General features: G+C 40.3%; 1 protein-coding gene across 4 annotated transcripts; it reads right to left on the bottom strand.

Moving 5' to 3' along the window:
- Positions 1-3,717: 3,717 nt before the first annotated feature.
- Positions 3,718-17,563, bottom strand: lats1 (large tumor suppressor kinase 1). Of its 4 annotated transcripts, none has more exons than XM_041252326.1 (8): positions 17,384-17,563; positions 14,299-14,788; positions 11,890-12,040; positions 10,079-11,541; positions 6,864-7,446; positions 6,270-6,452; positions 5,996-6,102; positions 3,718-5,806 (listed from the first exon to the last, which is right to left on the bottom strand). In XM_041252326.1, exons 2-8 carry the CDS (start codon positions 14,653-14,655, stop codon positions 5,279-5,281), a joined length of 3,372 nt encoding a protein of 1,123 aa, XP_041108260.1. In that variant the 5' UTR covers positions 14,656-14,788; positions 17,384-17,563; the 3' UTR covers positions 3,718-5,278. The 4 variants fall into 4 exon arrangements, 3 of the variants coding, with proteins under 3 accessions (XP_041108260.1, XP_041108261.1, XP_041108262.1); XM_041252327.1 differs by having other exon boundaries at positions 17,448-17,563; XR_005950466.1 differs by lacking the exons at positions 3,718-5,806; positions 5,996-6,102; positions 6,270-6,452; positions 6,864-7,446 and adding exons at positions 8,577-8,623; positions 8,731-8,861.
- Positions 17,564-18,563: the final 1,000 nt, after the last annotated feature.

The raw sequence follows: 18,563 nt of genomic DNA, 5'->3' as shown, positions 1-18,563 counted from the left end.
GTGTGAGCCATGTGTGGAGCAGAAGGAACAGAGTTGAGGTCACAGTGTCACGTAGCGTTTTTGAATGAGGAATTCAAAGACATTGTCCTGAAAGTAATCTGATTGTTTTTCAGTAAAAAAAAAAAAGATTCCTTTATACAGTATTTACAGTATCTATACAATGCACAATGAAAATGTGTTGAAAATACATGATCAATTAATTTTCTAAATGTGACAATCGTGCATTATAAGTAGTGTGAACTGTGAATAGGTTTTTAGTCACATCCTTCCTGGTAAGCCAATCCACATCTTAGTGGTATACTGACCCAAAGCCTCAGAGAGTCCATTCAACTTCATTAAACTTCAAGATAATGTTGCCATGTTTTATGTCAGTAGATGAGTGATACTATATATTGTAGCGTGCACGGGGAAGGCAGCAGCAGGGCTGGTAGGTGACGTAATCACATACGAAGACATAAACTCGATCTACGCTCCCTGAAAGAGCTCTTTTGACAGCGGTATCGGCGCAATGCTTCAGTTTAAGAGGTCCCAGGTTCGCGCCCGCCCTGTGTGTGTGTGGATTGCCTCACCCTGTGGAATGTGTCTGCCTGCGGGAAGCGAGATCGCTAATATATATATATATACACATATATACACAGCTCTGGAAAAAATTAAGAGACCACTGCAAAATTATCAGTTTCTCTGGTTTTACTATTTATAGGTATGTGTTTGGGTAAAATGAACATTTGTATTTTATTCTATAAACTACTGACAACATTTCTCCCAAATTCCAAATAAAAATATTGTCATTTAGAGCATTTATTTGCAGAAAATGACAACTGGTCAAAATAACAAAAATAATACACCCCAATCTCCAGACCTGAACCCCATTGAAAACCTCTGGAATGTGATCAAGAGGAAGATGGATGGTCACAAGCCATCAAACAAAGCCGAGCTGCTTGAATTTTTGCGCCAGGAGTGGCATAAAGTCACCCAACATCAATGTGAAAGACTGGTGGAGAGCATGCCAAGACGCATGAAAGCTGTGCTTGAAAATCAGGGTTATTCCACCAAATATTGATTTCTGAACTCTTCCTAAGTTAAAACATTAGTATTGTGTCGTTTAAAAATGAATATGAACTTATTTTCTTTGCATTATTTGAGGTCTGACAACACTGCATCTTTTTTGTTATTTTGACCAGTTGTCATTTTCTGCAAATAAATGCTCTAAATGATAATATTTTTATTTGGAATTTGGGAGAAATGTTGTCAGTAGTTCATAGAATAAAACAAAAATGTTAATTTTACCCAAACACATACCTATAAATAGTAAAACCAGAGAAACTAATAATTTTTTCCAGAGCTGTATATATATATATATATATATATATATATATATATATATATATATATATATATATATATATATATAACACAACACCTGTGCCTTCTGCCAGTTCTGTTGTTAATTCAATGCTTGTCTTATTTCTATTCCTTAAGGATATCATCTTAAAGTATTGCTTATCCTTGTTAGACACCTTTTTGGGTCTTCCAGTCCTGGTTTCGTCAATTGCAGGTGATGTTTCTCTGTACTTGCTGATCATGCTTCATATACCACACCTTGAAAATCAAGTGATGCAAGCTATTTCACTCAAAGTTTTTCCTTCTTTATGCAAGTCAAGGTTGCTATAATAGAAAACAACTAATTGCTTTTATAAGAAAGTAGTACAACTGGGGATAGGGAATCTGTTGCCTGTTAATTTCACTCAGACTACTTGTTCACTTGGTATCCCTGAATAGATCACCGTCTTGTTGAAAATATGCTAAGGATTTTAATGAGCAATCTGGCTGACAAGTTCAGTGATTCATTTACTAACAATGTTGAATATCTTGGTGGATTGTTAATTCTCTATTTTACCCTGTGACATGGAGAGCCCTGTCACTGGTTCTTGCACAAATGTGTGCAGCTGGGATGCAGAACAGGCGACGTGTTTGGTAGACAATCAATTGAGCAGGTAGGCTTACCTGGCTCTGAGCTGATCGGGAGGTTTGGATCGGCTGGGGGGCTGTGCACAGCCCAAAAGGCGTCTGGATACAGATGAGCGCTGAGCAAAAGCTTGCTCTGTTGACACCAAGGATGAGAATGTCCTCTCCATGGAGAGATCTACCACACACAGCCATTCCACTCCAAGACGGTGATCGTAAAGGTAAATTATACAGGGCACTTCAAGAAGAATTGACTTCTGTTCTAATTAAGATTTTAATTTACAACAGATTTTTTTTCTAAGATATAGAAGTTTTGTTTATTTTTTTTGCATTCCTTGTTCTGTGTGGAGTACGAATTAAGGATGATATTACAGGTCTCCTGACAGATGCAAATCTCTGGGCTGTTGCATTTAAGTTGCTTTAGTTTTTAGGTGCTCTTCTTGCATGCAGTGTCCGGCTCTGTGAGTCTATGTCCTGGAAGGCAGAGGGTCACCACAGTAGCTCAGGACCTTCACATCTAACTGATCCATCTGTGTAATCGTTTTCAGACTGCAGTGGCTACAGCACGAGAAATTCCAGGAAGAAATAACCTACGCATCAGCAGAATAACTGTAGCTCGCCGTCTGCATGAAAACGATTTACATGCACAGAGGCCGTTCAGGGGTAACATGTTGACAGCTGAGATGAAATCGCCATTTTATGTGGGCCAGTGAATATCCAAGGTGGTGGCAGAGTGTGGTGGAGTGTTTTACTCACCGATGAATGCCGTTTTGCCCTTGACAGACCTGATGGAAGACAACGTGTGTGGCGACATCGTGGTGAATGTTATGCTGTTGTATTGTTCAAGCCAACCAGTGGGGTGAAAGTCCGATGATGTGGGGAGGAATGACCTTTAACACAAAAATGGCTTTGGTGCAGATTGAGGGCAACCTTACTGCTCAGCGATACACTGACGAAGTCCTTGAGGCAACAGTTTTTTCGTTCCTGCAAGACAATCTGGAAGTGTCAATTTTCCAGCAGGACAATGCAGGACCACGTAGTGCTAGGAGAGAACTTCAAGAAAACAATGTCGAGGTCTAGCCGTGGCCAGCTTTTTATGACCCGAGTCCAATAGAACATCTGTCAGACCAAGTCGCCAGTGCCATCCACAGGAGACAACTGCGACCAGCCAGCCTTCGCCAACTGGCTGCAGCTGCACAGAAGAGTGGTAAAATGTTGATTTGACCATCATTCACATTTTGGAACATTCTATAACCTTTGACCCATGACCCAATTACAGGTACATTTGTTATTTTTTTGCTTGGAACAACCCTAAGCACCAAGTTTGGTACAAATTGTAAAGAGGTCGATTTTTTAATGCAACATTTTTGGGTTGATGTTTTATGGAATGACCAATGTGACGATGCTAATACTGTCAATAACTTTTGTAATGACCCTTCCTCTCCCATTTAATGCAAGGGAATCAGTAACAAATCTATGTAGCCAAACTGAAATTTTGTACAAAGCCAATGCACTATTGCCATATACAGTATACTGTTCAGAAATCTCAATAAGTTACTGAATAAAATATTTGGGGGAGTTGCTTTTAAAGTGCTGGTACTTACAAGATACTTTACATACTACATCAGTAGGCTGCCATATTTTAACATTTAACTTAATATTTTCATTTTTTGAAACCAAAAGGGGCTCTACTGAGTATTTGCATTTTTTATTCTAAAAGAAAAGAGGTAACAACAACACTGAATGCAAAAATTGTCCTTTAGGTTTTTTATTCCCCCCTCCCCATCAGAAATGTTACACTAAAACTTGATTACTCTAAAAACAAAACACACAGTAGGAAGTTCATTGATCAGACTCCAGTTCTACATTCAGATCGACAGAAATATTGAAAGCATTAAACCAAATTAAAAAAATGATTAATTCAGTCCTATGAAATGTAGTGTTTAGCTTAGCTTGAACTCCCACATAAGCAAGCCTTAGGGGGAGAGTTTTGGTTGGAATAGGTGCAGGTACATTTGGCCCTTATCTGCTAATGTCCATTTTCCACTGACCAGAAAACAGGTCAGAGGCCCCAGCTCCCAGCTCCAGAGAAAAGTGTCTATTCTGTCTTTTCCAACATGGGGAGGGTGTATTTAGTATTTTGCAGTACTTTGGTAAATGAAAGACCATTGTCTGTATTGTACAAGGCACATTCCATGGTTGACATTAAGACGGGTGGCCAAAACAACCCTGGAAACTGCAAACCACCTATACTTCCTCCCCACCCAAAACTGATGACATAATGGAAGATGTTTTTTTTCTTCTCATTAATCCTAGGAAACAAGATTCAGAGCCATACACATTGATTCTATTAATTATTATTATTAGTGTTATAGAGTGACCAAGAATGAAAAGCTACATTGAGAAAATGAAAAGAAAGAGGGCCTGCCCTAACATTGCTTGTCACTGAAACCAACAGGATAGGTAAGAGAAAGGTATTTACATTCAGATTAAACTTTACACAACATAATTTATAAATACATTTATATGCATAAATTTAAAAAAAAACCTGCTAGTAATGACTCCTAAATCTTATCTAAGGAAAGTAAAAAAAAATAAAATTAATTAACATGCCAGGGTGATTCACATTTTCATATATTTGGTAAAAGCAAACAGAAATTCCATCTGAAAGGCACTGTAATGTCCATTTACTTTCAAAGGCTTGGCATATTTACAAAATCCATTGGAAATTAACCCCACTGACTTCCAGTGTAACTGAGTCAGTTCCACATAAGACATTGACATGTAAATATAATTTAAGTAATTTTGCAAAGGGAATAATGGATTTTAAATGGAGTAAATACTTTAAATACTTTACTGTTCATCCTGAATATGCTTCCATTACCACCAGTTTATAATATTTAAATAAATTAAGGTTGAATGTGGGTTCTACTCCGTAAAACAATGATTCAGATAAATATATACATATATATATTTGCATTAGTTGCCTTTAAACTATTAGAACATCTTTGCAACAGCAAATTCGATAACCTTAACAAATGCCTCCCCCCCTCCGCTCCCCTAGATATACAGCTACGACACCTGCAGAAGCCAGTTCACATGGCCTTCTCTATAATGCTTCAATCAGTTTCCGACATCCCAGTCTAGGCTCCCTACAGCCAGACCGTGTAATGCTTCATCAGGTGTTGCAACCTCCCTACAGTCCTATAAAAAAATAAATACAAAAAACAATGGAATTTTCACTCTCCTTCTTTGCCAGCAGACACAGGAGCTGGCAGTGGGGCGTGTTTGTGTAGGGTAGCTTTCACTTAATCTACACATATACTAAATCCCGACTCTGTCCAGCATGTCTTGCCTGGCTGGATCCATCCTCCCTCCCATATTGCGCCGAGTCCGGGTCCTCTGGGTCATAGCCGTCATACTCTATGGGTTTGGGATAACTGTAGGGGTGTCCATTGTCATCAAAAAACCGTCGAAAGGTGAACTCGTAGAAGGCATGTTCGGGGTGCTTGCCCTTTTTGTACCAGCCGTTTAGAGTGTCGTTCAGATTGCCCTCGCCATCATCACCGCTGCTCCACAGCTTGTCTGGGTCCACAGGGTCAAAGTTGGAGGTGTCCGTGGAGTGTGTGATCTTGGGTATGTAGGGAGCAGGCTGCTCCTGTTGACGCAGGTCGGTTGAGAAGTCAATGGTCTTGAAGAAGGGTTGGACTTTGATTTCATCGGCCCCATTCTTTCCCAGACGGTCCTCAGGTCCCCGGCACAGTTTGATTATCAAGTCTGATGCCTCTGGGCTCAGCTTGGCCTGAGGAGGGATGTGAAGGCTTGTCTGCCAGTTGATCACCTGCAAAAAACAAGTGTTCACTGTGAAAGCAAAGAGGACTGTGATTTCGGTATTTAGGAATTAACTATGTATTATTTATCTTGGAATACTAAAATATTGTGCACATTATTCCAGTCTGATATGCTCAAGGATTTTGCTGTGAATGACAATGTAACCTAAATTATCCAGCAATTTGTATTTTTCTGTTACCTTTAGTTGTGTTTCCAATGGAGCTGATGCCAGGAATGGGGGCTGTCCCACTAACATTTCATAAAGAATGACACCAACACTCCACCAATCACACAGCTGGGTGTAGCCTGAAAGAAAACAAAAATCCTTTATTTATCATTTGTTTCTTGTGGACATTCTGAAGCATCTTCAACCCCAGAACTGTTAACTTTCAAAAACAAGCAATCCCATTTAAATTTGATACTTAATGTTTGCACTTATTTCTGTAAACCCAGCCTCACGTTCGACAATTTACCTGTCCTCAACAAGACCTCTGGTGCAATGTAGTTTGGTGTCCCGACTAAGGAGTGTGCTAGACATCGCTGGTGCTGTCGGGCTGCTCGTCGCTCCAGAGGTTTAAGTCTGTCCCCGCATCGGCAGTTTGTTGAGTCTTCCCATTCTTTACTGAAGTCCATACTATCCTGTCGCACATGGTCACCTTAGAAGAAGACAGAGTGTCACTGCAGTTCAGGGGTGTGGCCTTGAAAACTCACATAAGGCAGAAGACAAATGTAATGATTACATGAAATAAAAATAAAATGTATTCTACTGGAGGATGTAATAGTTAGACCTAGTCTTACAAACAAAATAATCTACTCAGCCACAGACTTAATGAACAAGATTTAATGAATCCTTGTAACAAGGGTTTTACCATTATGCACCCAATCACTTGCTTATTAGACTTCTGGACATTGGAAATAGAATCTCGGCCAACTATCATAACTATTTATTTGACGAACATCCAAACAAACCACTGTAATTAATTTATGTAGATATACCTTGATTTTTGTATTCAAGAGTGTATGTGACTAAACAAACCAACAAAGCAAATTGTGGATCGAACACTTACCGCTCTGGTAGTACTTGGAGTCATGGGTCCAGCGGAAGCCTGTGCAGAGGCCAAAGTCAGTGAGCTTGATGTGCCCGTCACGGTCGATGAGAATGTTGTCTGGCTTGATGTCACGGTGGATGAAGCCCATCTTGTGCACACTCTCCACAGCACAGGTGAGCTCAGCAATGTAGAACTGGGCCAAATCCTCAGGAAAGATACTCATGCGAATCAGCAGGCTCATCATGTCCCCACCGGGGATGTAGTCCATAACAAAGTAAAGGTTGTCCTTGTCCTGGAAGGAGTAGTAGAGACGCACTACCCACTCGTTATCAGCCTCGGCCAAGATGTCCCGCTCAGCCTTCACGTGGGCCACCTGGTTCCTCAGCAAAACATCCTTCTTGCGCAGGGTCTTCATGGCATATAAGGCGTTGGTGTCAACCTTCTTGGCTAGGCACACCTCCCCAAAGGCCCCAATGCCCAGGGTCTTGATCTTCACAAACATGCACTTGTCCATCTTAGCTCGTTTTAGCCGGATGTAATTAGACTCCTTCTGGCAAAGCATCATTCGCATCTGCTCTTGAGCATCTTCTGAGAGACCCACCTGAATAACACAAGTAAAGACTGTTAGGAATCTGCAGGAGCACTAAAGTATTCTTAACGCAAAGACAAATGTTTTGTTTTGCATGCTTTTTGAAGACAAAATAACACTAGCTTTTCCAGTAAGCTAAGCTTTTTCAGGTTATTCGTGGTGATTAGCAAATCCTTGGTTTGTTAAAGGGTTAAGTATTAACTGATATGCGACTTACAGAAGATTCTTTGCAGCACAATGTACATAAATGTCTTAAATTTACCCAAGGCAAACCCATACCAATTATTGTTGTGATAGGTCGAGTGTGGCTACAGTATATGTAAAGTCATGTGATATACAGCTATATGAGACACTTGAGCTTAATATTTAAAACTGCCTGGTCATATTTTATATGCATTTATTGACATTATGTTGATGACATAATTAAGTCTTTTTTATATTTAAGTAACAGCTTTACCCTCCAGTTAAGATTTTTCATAATTATGTATTTTGCAAAGTAACCAAAAAGGAATGTACAGTAACTTGTTCTGTAAACTATATACAGTTAGGCAGCAGGTTGACCAGAATTGAAATCAGTATCCTCCTCACAGATTACTAGCACCGTAATGATCCATTAATGTCACAGTACAAGATGTTACGCGATATGCACAACACACCTGATGGTCCTGATGGGCTACTTGTATGATGCATAATCATTTAATGATGGGCTATTTTGTTGAGGCAAAAAAATAAATGATAAAATATTCATAGCAACAAAGAAAAAAAAATTGGTGAACAGAAGTTATGCTGTGGTTTTGGTCTTGTATCACAATACAAACAATATATACTTCTATTACGATACAATATCAAGTAAAGAAAATATCATGATTCATTGATACACCCATAAGTATTGAAAGACTAGTCTATTAGTGGGTATTACATCAGATACTAATTATGTTAGTATCTGAAAAGTTTGCACAATGCACACAAGTTACGTGCATTGTCCAAACATATATGGTGCAAGAGATCTACCCATTCTTCCTCGCATACATGCTGTTCCTTTGGTAGTGTACACAACCATGCAAAGGTTGGGAGCAAATTTCATGCGGTTAATAAAACAGGCTCATGGCAACAGCAGATTACTTGCCCAGAGAATTGTGGGTGCTATTCAGGTCACAGCGCTTCAGGACACATTTACGATCTAAACCAGCTGTTAGTGAGAGTGAAGAGAAAGGAAGAAAAGCTCAGAGACAGAAAAAAGAATACAAATAAAAAAAAACTTACTGGAGACAGTGCTTTAAGAAGAAAAAGGCTTACAAAAGGAGCATGTTGAAGAGAAGATACAGTGAAGATGGCGCAGAACATACTTTCAATTGGGTGTGCCATTCCGAGAGAGAACCATGTGTGCATGAAGAAAAGGACCTACTGACATACATCCCTCACGAAGACTGTTAAGACACAAAATAGGACTAATTTTTTCAATAACATGAAAAAATGGATCATCGTGACTTCCATTGTATACTCATGTAAACAATTACATTCAGATAAATGCCTCCATGTACCCCCCAGGTTCTGATACTTAAGACTTTCCTAATCAAACTGCGTCACAACTGAGTAAGTGCTTCTCTAGCAAACATATTTCATGTGAGTAAGCCGAAAACTGCAACACATGCAAATTAGGCTACGACTACATTAAACGTCACAGGGAAACCCCTTTAACTCGGTAGAACCTGCATTAATTCTAAAACTGTTTTTTCCTCCTTATGTCCATGCTATTTTTGTAGCAATTTTACTGACAATTATAAACTCGCTCGCTACATGGATGGAACAAGGGCTAGTGTCTGTATAATAACTTATGGACAAACGTGCTGACAGAGAGAGGGCATCTCCCTAAAACCCAAGACTGAAATATTTTTAGACAAGTGTCTCTCGAAAAATTGTGTGACATACAGAAAACTTACTCAGATTCTGATACTTGTGCTAAAGAAGTCCTTAGCTTTATGTTGTGCTAGTAACAAAGCTAGCTTAACAACCAAGAATTCTACAGATTCCAATCCAACCTTGAGAAAATGACGAGTCAATGGAAACAATGTCCGTTTGAAACTGTCTCAACTGTTCTACATGATGTGACTAACACAGGAATTATGTCCTCTTTTCTCAACTGAATATATTGAACAATTTTTAAAGAGAAATAAGTACCTTCATTTATGATTTATTTATTAATTTTTTTACAATGTTACATATCAATTTGAGAGTTTGTGTTCTGTCCGATAGAGTTATCATTGACATCTGTCTTAAATTACTTATTCTTTCATCTTTGCCAGAACAGTCAAATTCTATACATCTCATTGCAAGTGGGGATCCTGCGTACCATATGGATCACCAGGTTCTGAAAAGTACATTCCAGATTTGATAAAGTTTTCTCTAAACTTGAAAAAGGCACTTCCCTTCACTGCCTTTATTTTGTACATGTCTTGCTGCTGACAGCATATCCTGCATAATTCCATCAAATGCTAAATAAGAATTGCACACACTGAACTTACACTGCCTCACACCCCTTCAATTAACGGTCTTCCACCTCACAAGTTCCTAACAATTACGGAAACTTCATCATCTTATGTACTTCTTTAAGAGCTAAACAGTTTAAAAAAAAAAACCTGCTTACCCGCTGCATCTCGCTCTCAAGCTGCTTTTTGCGTCGCAGCCTCTGTTGGTGATTCTTTAGGATGTTCTCCACATGCTGTTCCATAAAGAACTTGAAGGCTTGCGGGGAGTAGATCTGAATGCGCGACTCATCCTTCTTGTTTCTCCTGACTGGCACTGGCGATGTAGAGATCTGCTTCTTCTCCTTGTCTGCTGATCCTGCAGACACCCCTATTGCTCCTTCGGTGACCTCTGCCCTTTCGTTAATGCTCCCACTGCTGCTCTCCTCCTCTTGTTCCTTTCTTCCAGCTACACCAACCTGGTCCTCTTTGCTGCTGCCTGACTTGGCAGATGAGTCATAGGACTGATTAGGCTGCTGGAGGAGGTGTTTGGGATAGGGCGGTGGAGGGCCCTGGTAACTGGGGACTTCGGCAACCACAGGAGACGACCCCAGGGACGGAGGAGAGCCAGATGGTGGGGGTGGCTGCTGCATCCAGGGAGGGTGAGTGGGTGCCACGGCTGTCTGTAGCTCAGGCTTTTGTACCCGCATGCTCTTGACAGGTTGAAGGATGGGCGCTTGGGTGATGGCAGTCACAGTGGTGGCTGAAGGTTGGGAGCTAGCTGGGTGGATCGGACGGCCACTCAGTTGGGGGTTTGTAAAGGAGTTGGAGCGTACGGGAAGTTTGTGTTGCCAGGAGGTAGCGTGCCCGCTGTTACATGGGGAGGATTGAGGCTGGCTGGGGGGTAGAGGCTGGGGCCAAGAGGAGGGGATACTGGCGATATTGTAAAGGTCCAGGTTGTGACTGTTCCTGTTGGACACCATCATTGACTGGGGGAGGTTGCTACCATTGGCATAGGTGGGGGAGGAGACTGGTCCTCCAGCCTGCATCTGCGAGGCAGGGGGGCTTTGTCGGTTCCCCTGGGACATAGGGTAAGGTGGTGGGGGGCCTAGGAAGTCTGGCGGCCCTGTCCCATTCTGAGACCAGCCAGGTGGGAAGCTAAACTTGGTCCCCCCAGAGCTCTGCATGATGATAGGCTGCCGGCCCAAGGGCACAGAGCTGATGCCTCGCTGACCCGGTGGAGGGTGAGCTGAGTAACCCTCCGACCAGGCACCCTGGGGGCCTGGAGAGACGCGAGGCACCAGGAACTCCATGTTGCCTGAAAAGCGCTTGGTCGAGGGGTTGGTGTCCCAGGAAGTTGGGGGTGGTGTGGTGCCCCTCGGTGGAGGAGGAGGAGGTGTGATGCTCCGCACTTGTGGAGGCGGGGGAGGGTTGACACGCTGCCCATTTCCCTGGTGAACCTGGGAGAAAGCTGTCAGTCCTGAGCCTGACAGGGGCCGCACACCCATTTCAGACGGTGAGCCAGGGCTATCAGAGCGGTACATCACCCCCTCCACTAGTGGAGGCCCGTGTCTCTGAACCAAAGACTCCTTCGAACCCTTCCAGCTCTGCTTGCGGTTGATCGGCTGCTGGACATGGCCTGAACCTGTTTAAGGAATTGCAAAAAAAAAATTATATGCCATTTTATTAATAGAAACTTGAGACTAGCAAAGTACTCAAATCTGAATTCAAACCAGAGTTATTTCTTTGTTATATAAAAAAAAATTACCTACAATTTTTGAACCTAGAAAGATTGCCTTACACATAACAAGCAAATATAGTTTCATAATGACAGAACGAGTCAGCTTTATAGACTACTGAACGCAGTCATCCAAATTAAAAAATAGATGGTAATTTGTAGGTTATCAAAAGTCCATGCTGCCTTTACTTTGTCTCACAGCAGATATCAAGTATACACAGACTGTGCAACTTGATCTGATGAGTGGTAATCTACCTGGCGCTTTCATCCCTGCATTGACTGGCCTTACAGCAGCAGCCACCATCTGCTCCCTCCAAGGGTCCTGGTAGCTCATTTTACTGATATACTCAATGGCTGCCTCCAAACTTCGACAATTGGTTTGTTTCAGAGCGCGAATGACCATCTCCTGAAAATAAAAACTAGTTAAAAAATTCAAACAAATAATATCACATATACAGTAATCTGTCACGTATCCGCCCGTATCAGCAATGTTAGTTTATTATTGAACAGAGAAGACACACTGTAGATCCTACCAAAGTTTTCGTACGCTGTGCTATACGTACTCTCAACGCTATTATTGCTGGTAGTGTCATATGAGTTGTTCAATGTGTTGATATGTAAAATAAATCCAGTTCGCCTGCGGGGCGTATCAACTTCAACCTCCATCTCCATCTCCTAGCGGTCACTCAGCAGCAAATGTACCCATCCACATGGCTACCCTGTCACAAGCTAATACCATGTGATTTAGGGTAACTCCCGACGAAAGCTGAACCTCAAAACAGTAATTGTGTGAATACAGTAATTGTTACGGCTGTGTATAATGGTATTTAAAATAGGATTCATTCATCCGACTTTTTACATACCCGCCCTTTGGTCCCACCGCAATTGGATATGCGACGGATTACTGTACATAAGAATAAGAATTAACAAATAAATATTCACAATTGGTTCTCTAGATATATACAGATGTCTGTTTGGCTGGTGTCACTGTAGCCCTACTGCCCAGGATATGCATACTCAGTGGGGCACACAAAATTAACACCTTTTAGGATTTAGCCAAGACAGGTATCACATTGAATTACATGTTTCAGGATACCATGATATTTCATAAGCACGTGGTCTAATTGGGGTAAAATGTCTAATAAGTGTCCCATCCCAGGCACCACAAACCAGAAGGGGTGGTTGAATAATTTGAGTCACTGTACTTTCACAGAATGTGTAACACTTTTCAACAACAAATGACCAATAAAAATGTCACATCAAATTCTGGTCAGAGGTTTGGAAAATACAGCCCAACTAATCAGAGATCAGAACTAATTTAGAAGTAGGTCACCATGACCTAGATACTGATACCTTCAACAGCTTGTAAGTAAATGTAAGTTGCTCAAAAATACACAGTACTTCCACATATCCCTGCCATCAGGAATATTAAAAGAGACAGCACTGTTGCTGTGTGTGTGTGTGTGTGTATTATATATATATATATATATATATATATATATATATATATATATATATATATATATATATATATATAGTGCTGTAACAAATAACCGAATATTCAAACAAATGTTTTTTGACATGTATTTGGATTCAAAAATCAGATGTTGGTATTCGCTACAAATGACAAAAATACCTTGCACTTATTTACGGTCTCACCAGAGTTTAAAAGAATGGCAAATGAGAGCGCCATGTGATATGTCAGATTAAGACATACCAAAAATAAAACAAAAAACAAAAAAAAACACAGGATCCACAGCAGCCTCCATTTAAACGTTTTAGACAACAAAAAGTAAGCAAACCAGATTACGCGCTCGCACTCTTAGTGATCTCTTTATGGAAAGTCATCCGAGACAAAAAAAAATGCGTTGTGCTGCTTTAGAGCAAGCCAGAATCTCATGGGACTGAAATGCCTCACTTAAACAGTACCCAACTTCCTGAAAATGCTGCGCAGTTATTTTTATACATACTGTATATATTACATATATTTTGTTGTGATTTTGTTATGTGGATTGTAATAAACGAGAACACTTTACATCACCATTTCCACGTTTGTTTTATTTGAAGTGTTTAAAGTTAAATTTCAGTTTTAGTTTGCTTGTTCAGCTACGAAACAGCACAAGTAAATATTATGTTATTATTTGAAAATGTGTTGATGGCCACTGTTTATAAATAAATAAAATGTGTTGTCAACTTTATGTACCATTTATTTCGGGAATAAACAAAACGTTTAATAGAACTGTTATTTGGCATCCTTTGTTTTGTAGTTAATTCACTGGGGTAAACTAAGTCATACACACCTTATTCTTTACTCCTGGTATGTGTTTTTATTTTAACGTGTTACATATTGTAAGGTCTTGCTGTAAAATAAAGGCACACACACAGGGGCCACGGACAGGCTCCCTGCCCCTGCTGCTATGCTGTCTCTGCTTGCGTTCAGAGCAATATAATGGCTTTTACTACTTTTTGAAAAATGAACGAATATCTGAACAAATATTTAAATTATGAGTGAATATCTAAACATGAAAATTCTGTGTTCATCTCAGCACTAATATATACATATATATATATATATATATATATATATATATATATATATATATATATATATATATATATATACAAATATGGCTGTAATCCAATAAAGATATGAATAGGACTGACTTCCTCAAACCCAGCCGCTTGCAAATCCTGTAGCATCTGTCTATTGACTTCTGAGCCTCCTCTTCCAGAGGAGCTGGGCTCGTTTGCAAAGGGAAGGAGTGAATTGCGGATCTCCTGAAGGGCTTTGTGGTAGGTGACAAACTTGGGGTTGCTGTTTCGGCCCTGCTGCCTGGGGTCCTCAGTCACTCCTTTACCAGAGCCCTGCTCCGTTTTGGCAGAATCTGATGGCCTAGACAGGTTGCGCAGACTCTCCCGGATCTCCTGCAACATTTGCCGACTGTTGCCAGTGTAGTTGCTTGCAGGGAAGGTTTTCGGCCTCATCTGTCTGTATCCTTCGGGTTTCTCCCCCCTCTTCATGAAAAAGCATATACGTGAGCAACCTCCAACAAGGGGACCTCCACACAGGTCAGCCACTGAATGTCGCTGATGGTCACAAAAATCTGTTTGTCTTGGCAACGTGTCACATTTGGTGTTCCAGAAAAAGTTACATCTGAAATAAAAAAAGAAGCTTTAGTACAGAATTACACACATACTGTACGCAGACTAGAGCAGCGGTTGGCAATTTAATTTGACGGCGGGAAAAGAAGCAACAATTGTGACAGCATGTCTTTGTAACCTCCAAATAAATTAGTAAAATAATATACCATCTGTGTTGCATATATTCAGACAATTTAGTTTAGTTTAACTTTCTAATATGCTGTAAGTGAAACGTAACTCAAAATGACCCCTAACGACAACAGACTTTATTGTACAGCTGAAAAACAATTTCAGTGCTCGTTTTGACTGCTTCAGTATTCCCAGGTAAGTAGTTTTTATCTGTGATTTCTCATCCCATGCAAAGGAAGTGCTTCCCGCAAATGACGAAGCAGCAACTAGACCTAGTAGTATATTTGCAGGCATCGCCATTGCTGAAAAATGAACTCATTAACAAAGCAAATCTGGAATCATTCTGGTCCACCTATATTTGTCCAGACAACTACCGCTGGCTCTGTTTGTGCTCTCCATGTTTGGATCTACTTACACATGCGAAGCGGCTTACTTCACAATGAATGCAATATTAAAAACGGATGAATGAAACAGGCTGACACAAGAATCTTTGGAGGACTGCCTGCGTATCACTATCATGTCTACCCCACCAGGTGTTCTAAAGCTGATTGCAGAATGAAAGTGCTATTTTCCCTCACTAAAATTTGTCATAATGCAATGAATAATTTAAAATAAAAATGTATGCTACTTTTAAATGTTGTTTGATGTTATTCTGCGTTCCTGTCTATCATACAAGGATTCCAGTACCACAGTGAGGCATAACATGTATCATCACAATCAGCAAGTACTGTACTTTGGAATCGATTTTGCAAAACACTTAATTTTCCACTCGCAAGAAATATATGAAGGTCATACAGAGAATCTCCCATTAAAATTAAGTTACGATCTCGCTCAACCCTTGATACAGCCCTGCCAGGAGGCATCCGCAGGCCATATGACACCTGCCTGCTGGCCGGATTTATTATAAGGACATTTTTTTTAAATTTCACAATGCTGTTGTGGAAGAACAATTCAAAGCTGAACAATTAAAATGTCAGATGATTATACAAAATAATTGGGCAACAAGATTCTAGGACAACAACCACCACAGGTCACAAAGGACTGTGTAACTGACACCTACAAGAATAATAGCACCTGTTACATGGGTTCTTCTCTCAGAGAAGTGTTGACTGGAAAATAGAATTTTCTGGAGGTCACAAAAGTGACCCAACACCTTTGGTGGAACGCAGTCTTCAAACTGGACGGAATACCCCGCTGTCATACAGACTCATGACCATATAGTCTTAAAACATAAAATCACACTGGTGACCTTGCTCTATACAGTAGACAAATGAAAGGTAACATACAGTAAAGGGAATCAGAAGTAGAAATATGAATGCAAACTACTGAACCAGTTTTGAAATTGTCTGAATGAGGTCTGCTACTAGCAATTTCACAACACTGAGAATCCTTTTGACAAGATCAGCAATTGATTAGTTGGTGTTTTTAATGATTTATGCATTTTGATATTGAGCACGTGTATTTATTTATGTATTTTAAACGTGGGGAAATCAAACTCATGCCAATACAGAGTTGTGACTGCACTGTAACAAAATGTTATACAAAACAAAAACCTTTCCTACTATAGTGCTGCTTTTGGGGGCGGAAAAAAAGGACCAAAAAAGGTACCGTGATTAACAAATGGGTTCAAAACGGATTTAGGCTATTCCAATTTTAACAATGTGGAGTCAGCCACTTCCGAGTTGCAAATACACTTTTTTCTTTTACAGCTTTTTCTCCATTTACTATCATACCAGTCCTACAACAGGTGGTGTGCAAGTACCGAGCATGAGAAGCAACTGTACCTTCAAAATATACCTGATTTAGCGGTCACTACAAAAACCTTCCTGAGAGCAAATTTATACAAATCACGACAAAGAATAGTACCACCATTCAGGATGTCTGACACACAAGTAACAAACGTGTTACGCGCAAAATAAAACTGACAATACAATTCTTTAAAATCTAACTACCGGTAGACACGGACAAGTGGGCTGACTACAGACACAGGTATGTTATATTGCTGCCAAAACAAATCGCTTCCATATTTCTCGTGCTGATATGTTACACATTAGGTATCTCTGAAGACATCTAAATAATTAAAAATAAATAAATACTAAAAAAACTCTTCCCGTGTATGAAAAATACTCTGCCTGCTCGCTGAGCTGGTCGGCATCAATTAGGACATTCCCAGGCTTCTCCATCTTTTCCCAGGCCTCTCTCTGGGCCTGGCTAAGGTGTGGCCAGTAATAAGAGAACCCTCCCAACTCGTACTTTCCTTAAAACAAAAATGACATGTCCCACACTTGAGTCGTATCCCCTCAACAATAACATAAATCGTGTCCCCTGTGTTCTCGATGCAGTTATGCCCCATTAAACCCCCTGGAAGATCCCAATCTCACAACTACACGGAGTCACAAACCGCAGCTAATTTCGCTACAACACAGACAGCAGCCGGGGCCAGTGCAAGCAGACACTTCACAAAGAATACCACACGCACCTAGTTTCTCCGGCGTCCAGCTTACAGAGGGTACTCTATTCCAGGACAAAGTGGATACCGTTACCGTATTTAGATAGCACTCTTTCAGCGTTCACCGTTACCGTCTTTTTTTTTTTTTCTTGTTCTACTGACGCCCGGATTCCACTCTTCTCTTGTCACTGTGATTGCCCGGATGTGGAACTTTTTCCCCCATTTCCCAGCAAGCTCAGCAGTCGGTATGCGAGCCTGACGTGGATAGAAGTGGTAGTGCGCTTATGTTAGCCTTGTATACAATGGAAGCGATTTGGGCTGTTGTACCGATTAAAATCGTGGGGTATATTCAAAGCTGTCTTTACCACTAACTGTATTTATACGATACGTGCCCAATACACAAAGACAAACTACCCACTGCAAGCAGAATTTTACATATGAATACATTTTCTAATAACGAAGGTCCCCTGGTGAAGACACCTTCCTTTTGATTAAAAGAGACGGTCATATGGTGCAACTATACAAAAAACAGGGTATTAAGAGCTTTCTGTTCATACAAGTCAGTAGGTTTATTTGGGAAGTATTACCTGCACAAAACCTATTTCAAGACAGCTGATCCACAAGGTCTATTTGGATCTTGTATACCTGGGCTCTTTAAAATGGAGTTAGAATAAAATCCCTTGTTAAATATATATTGGCTTTCTATTTCTAAACAGTTCACTTCTGCATATATAATTATATTTAATTTATTTCATTCAGAATTGACCAGTGCCTCTACATCTATTTGTGGACAGACATTTGCAGAAATTGTCTCATAGGAAAGTTTTTTTTGTTTTGTTTAATTATTTTAAAACATTAGAAATGCAGGCATGTTGATTTGCGGTAGTTTACTTTGGTGCCCGCAGCACCACCCAACAGCTTCCGTCTAAACGACAGGATGAATCGTGCACACTGAATATAACTGCAAATGTCTGTGCTGAATAGTACCCCAAAACCTTCCATGAAGATGTCCCTTGTACGGGCCTCTGGGGGGAAAAAAGTTTGGATAATTAAGACAATAATGAAACATGTTGAAATATGGGAGGATACAATGTGAATTACTGGCACCGCACACCAGCAGCTACAGTGACACAAATATGCAACATCTGCAAATATAAATGCAAAGGATATTACAACTGTTAATAAATAAATAAATAAATAAACTTCCGAA

This window comes from Polyodon spathula, chromosome 6 (assembly GCF_017654505.1).
Source record: "Polyodon spathula isolate WHYD16114869_AA chromosome 6, ASM1765450v1, whole genome shotgun sequence".
Taxonomy (NCBI): Eukaryota; Metazoa; Chordata; class Actinopteri; order Acipenseriformes; family Polyodontidae; genus Polyodon; species Polyodon spathula.
Note: the sequence above shows the minus strand (reverse complement) of the source record. Positions and strands in the feature narration are given on the sequence as shown.

Excerpts from the sequence above, each read along its gene's own strand:
- lats1 (XM_041252326.1), bottom strand. The coding sequence starts at position 14,655 with ATGAAGAGGGGGGAGAAACCCGAAGGATACAGACAGATGAGGCCGAAA. Across the intron at positions 7,447-10,078 it reads TTGAGAGCGAGATGCAGCGG|GTGGGTCTCTCAGAAGATGC; the intron begins GTAAGCAGGTTT and ends TGTGTTATTCAG. Across the intron at positions 6,453-6,863 it reads CTCCAAGTACTACCAGAGCG|GTGACCATGTGCGACAGGAT; the intron begins GTAAGTGTTCGA and ends TCTTCTTCTAAG.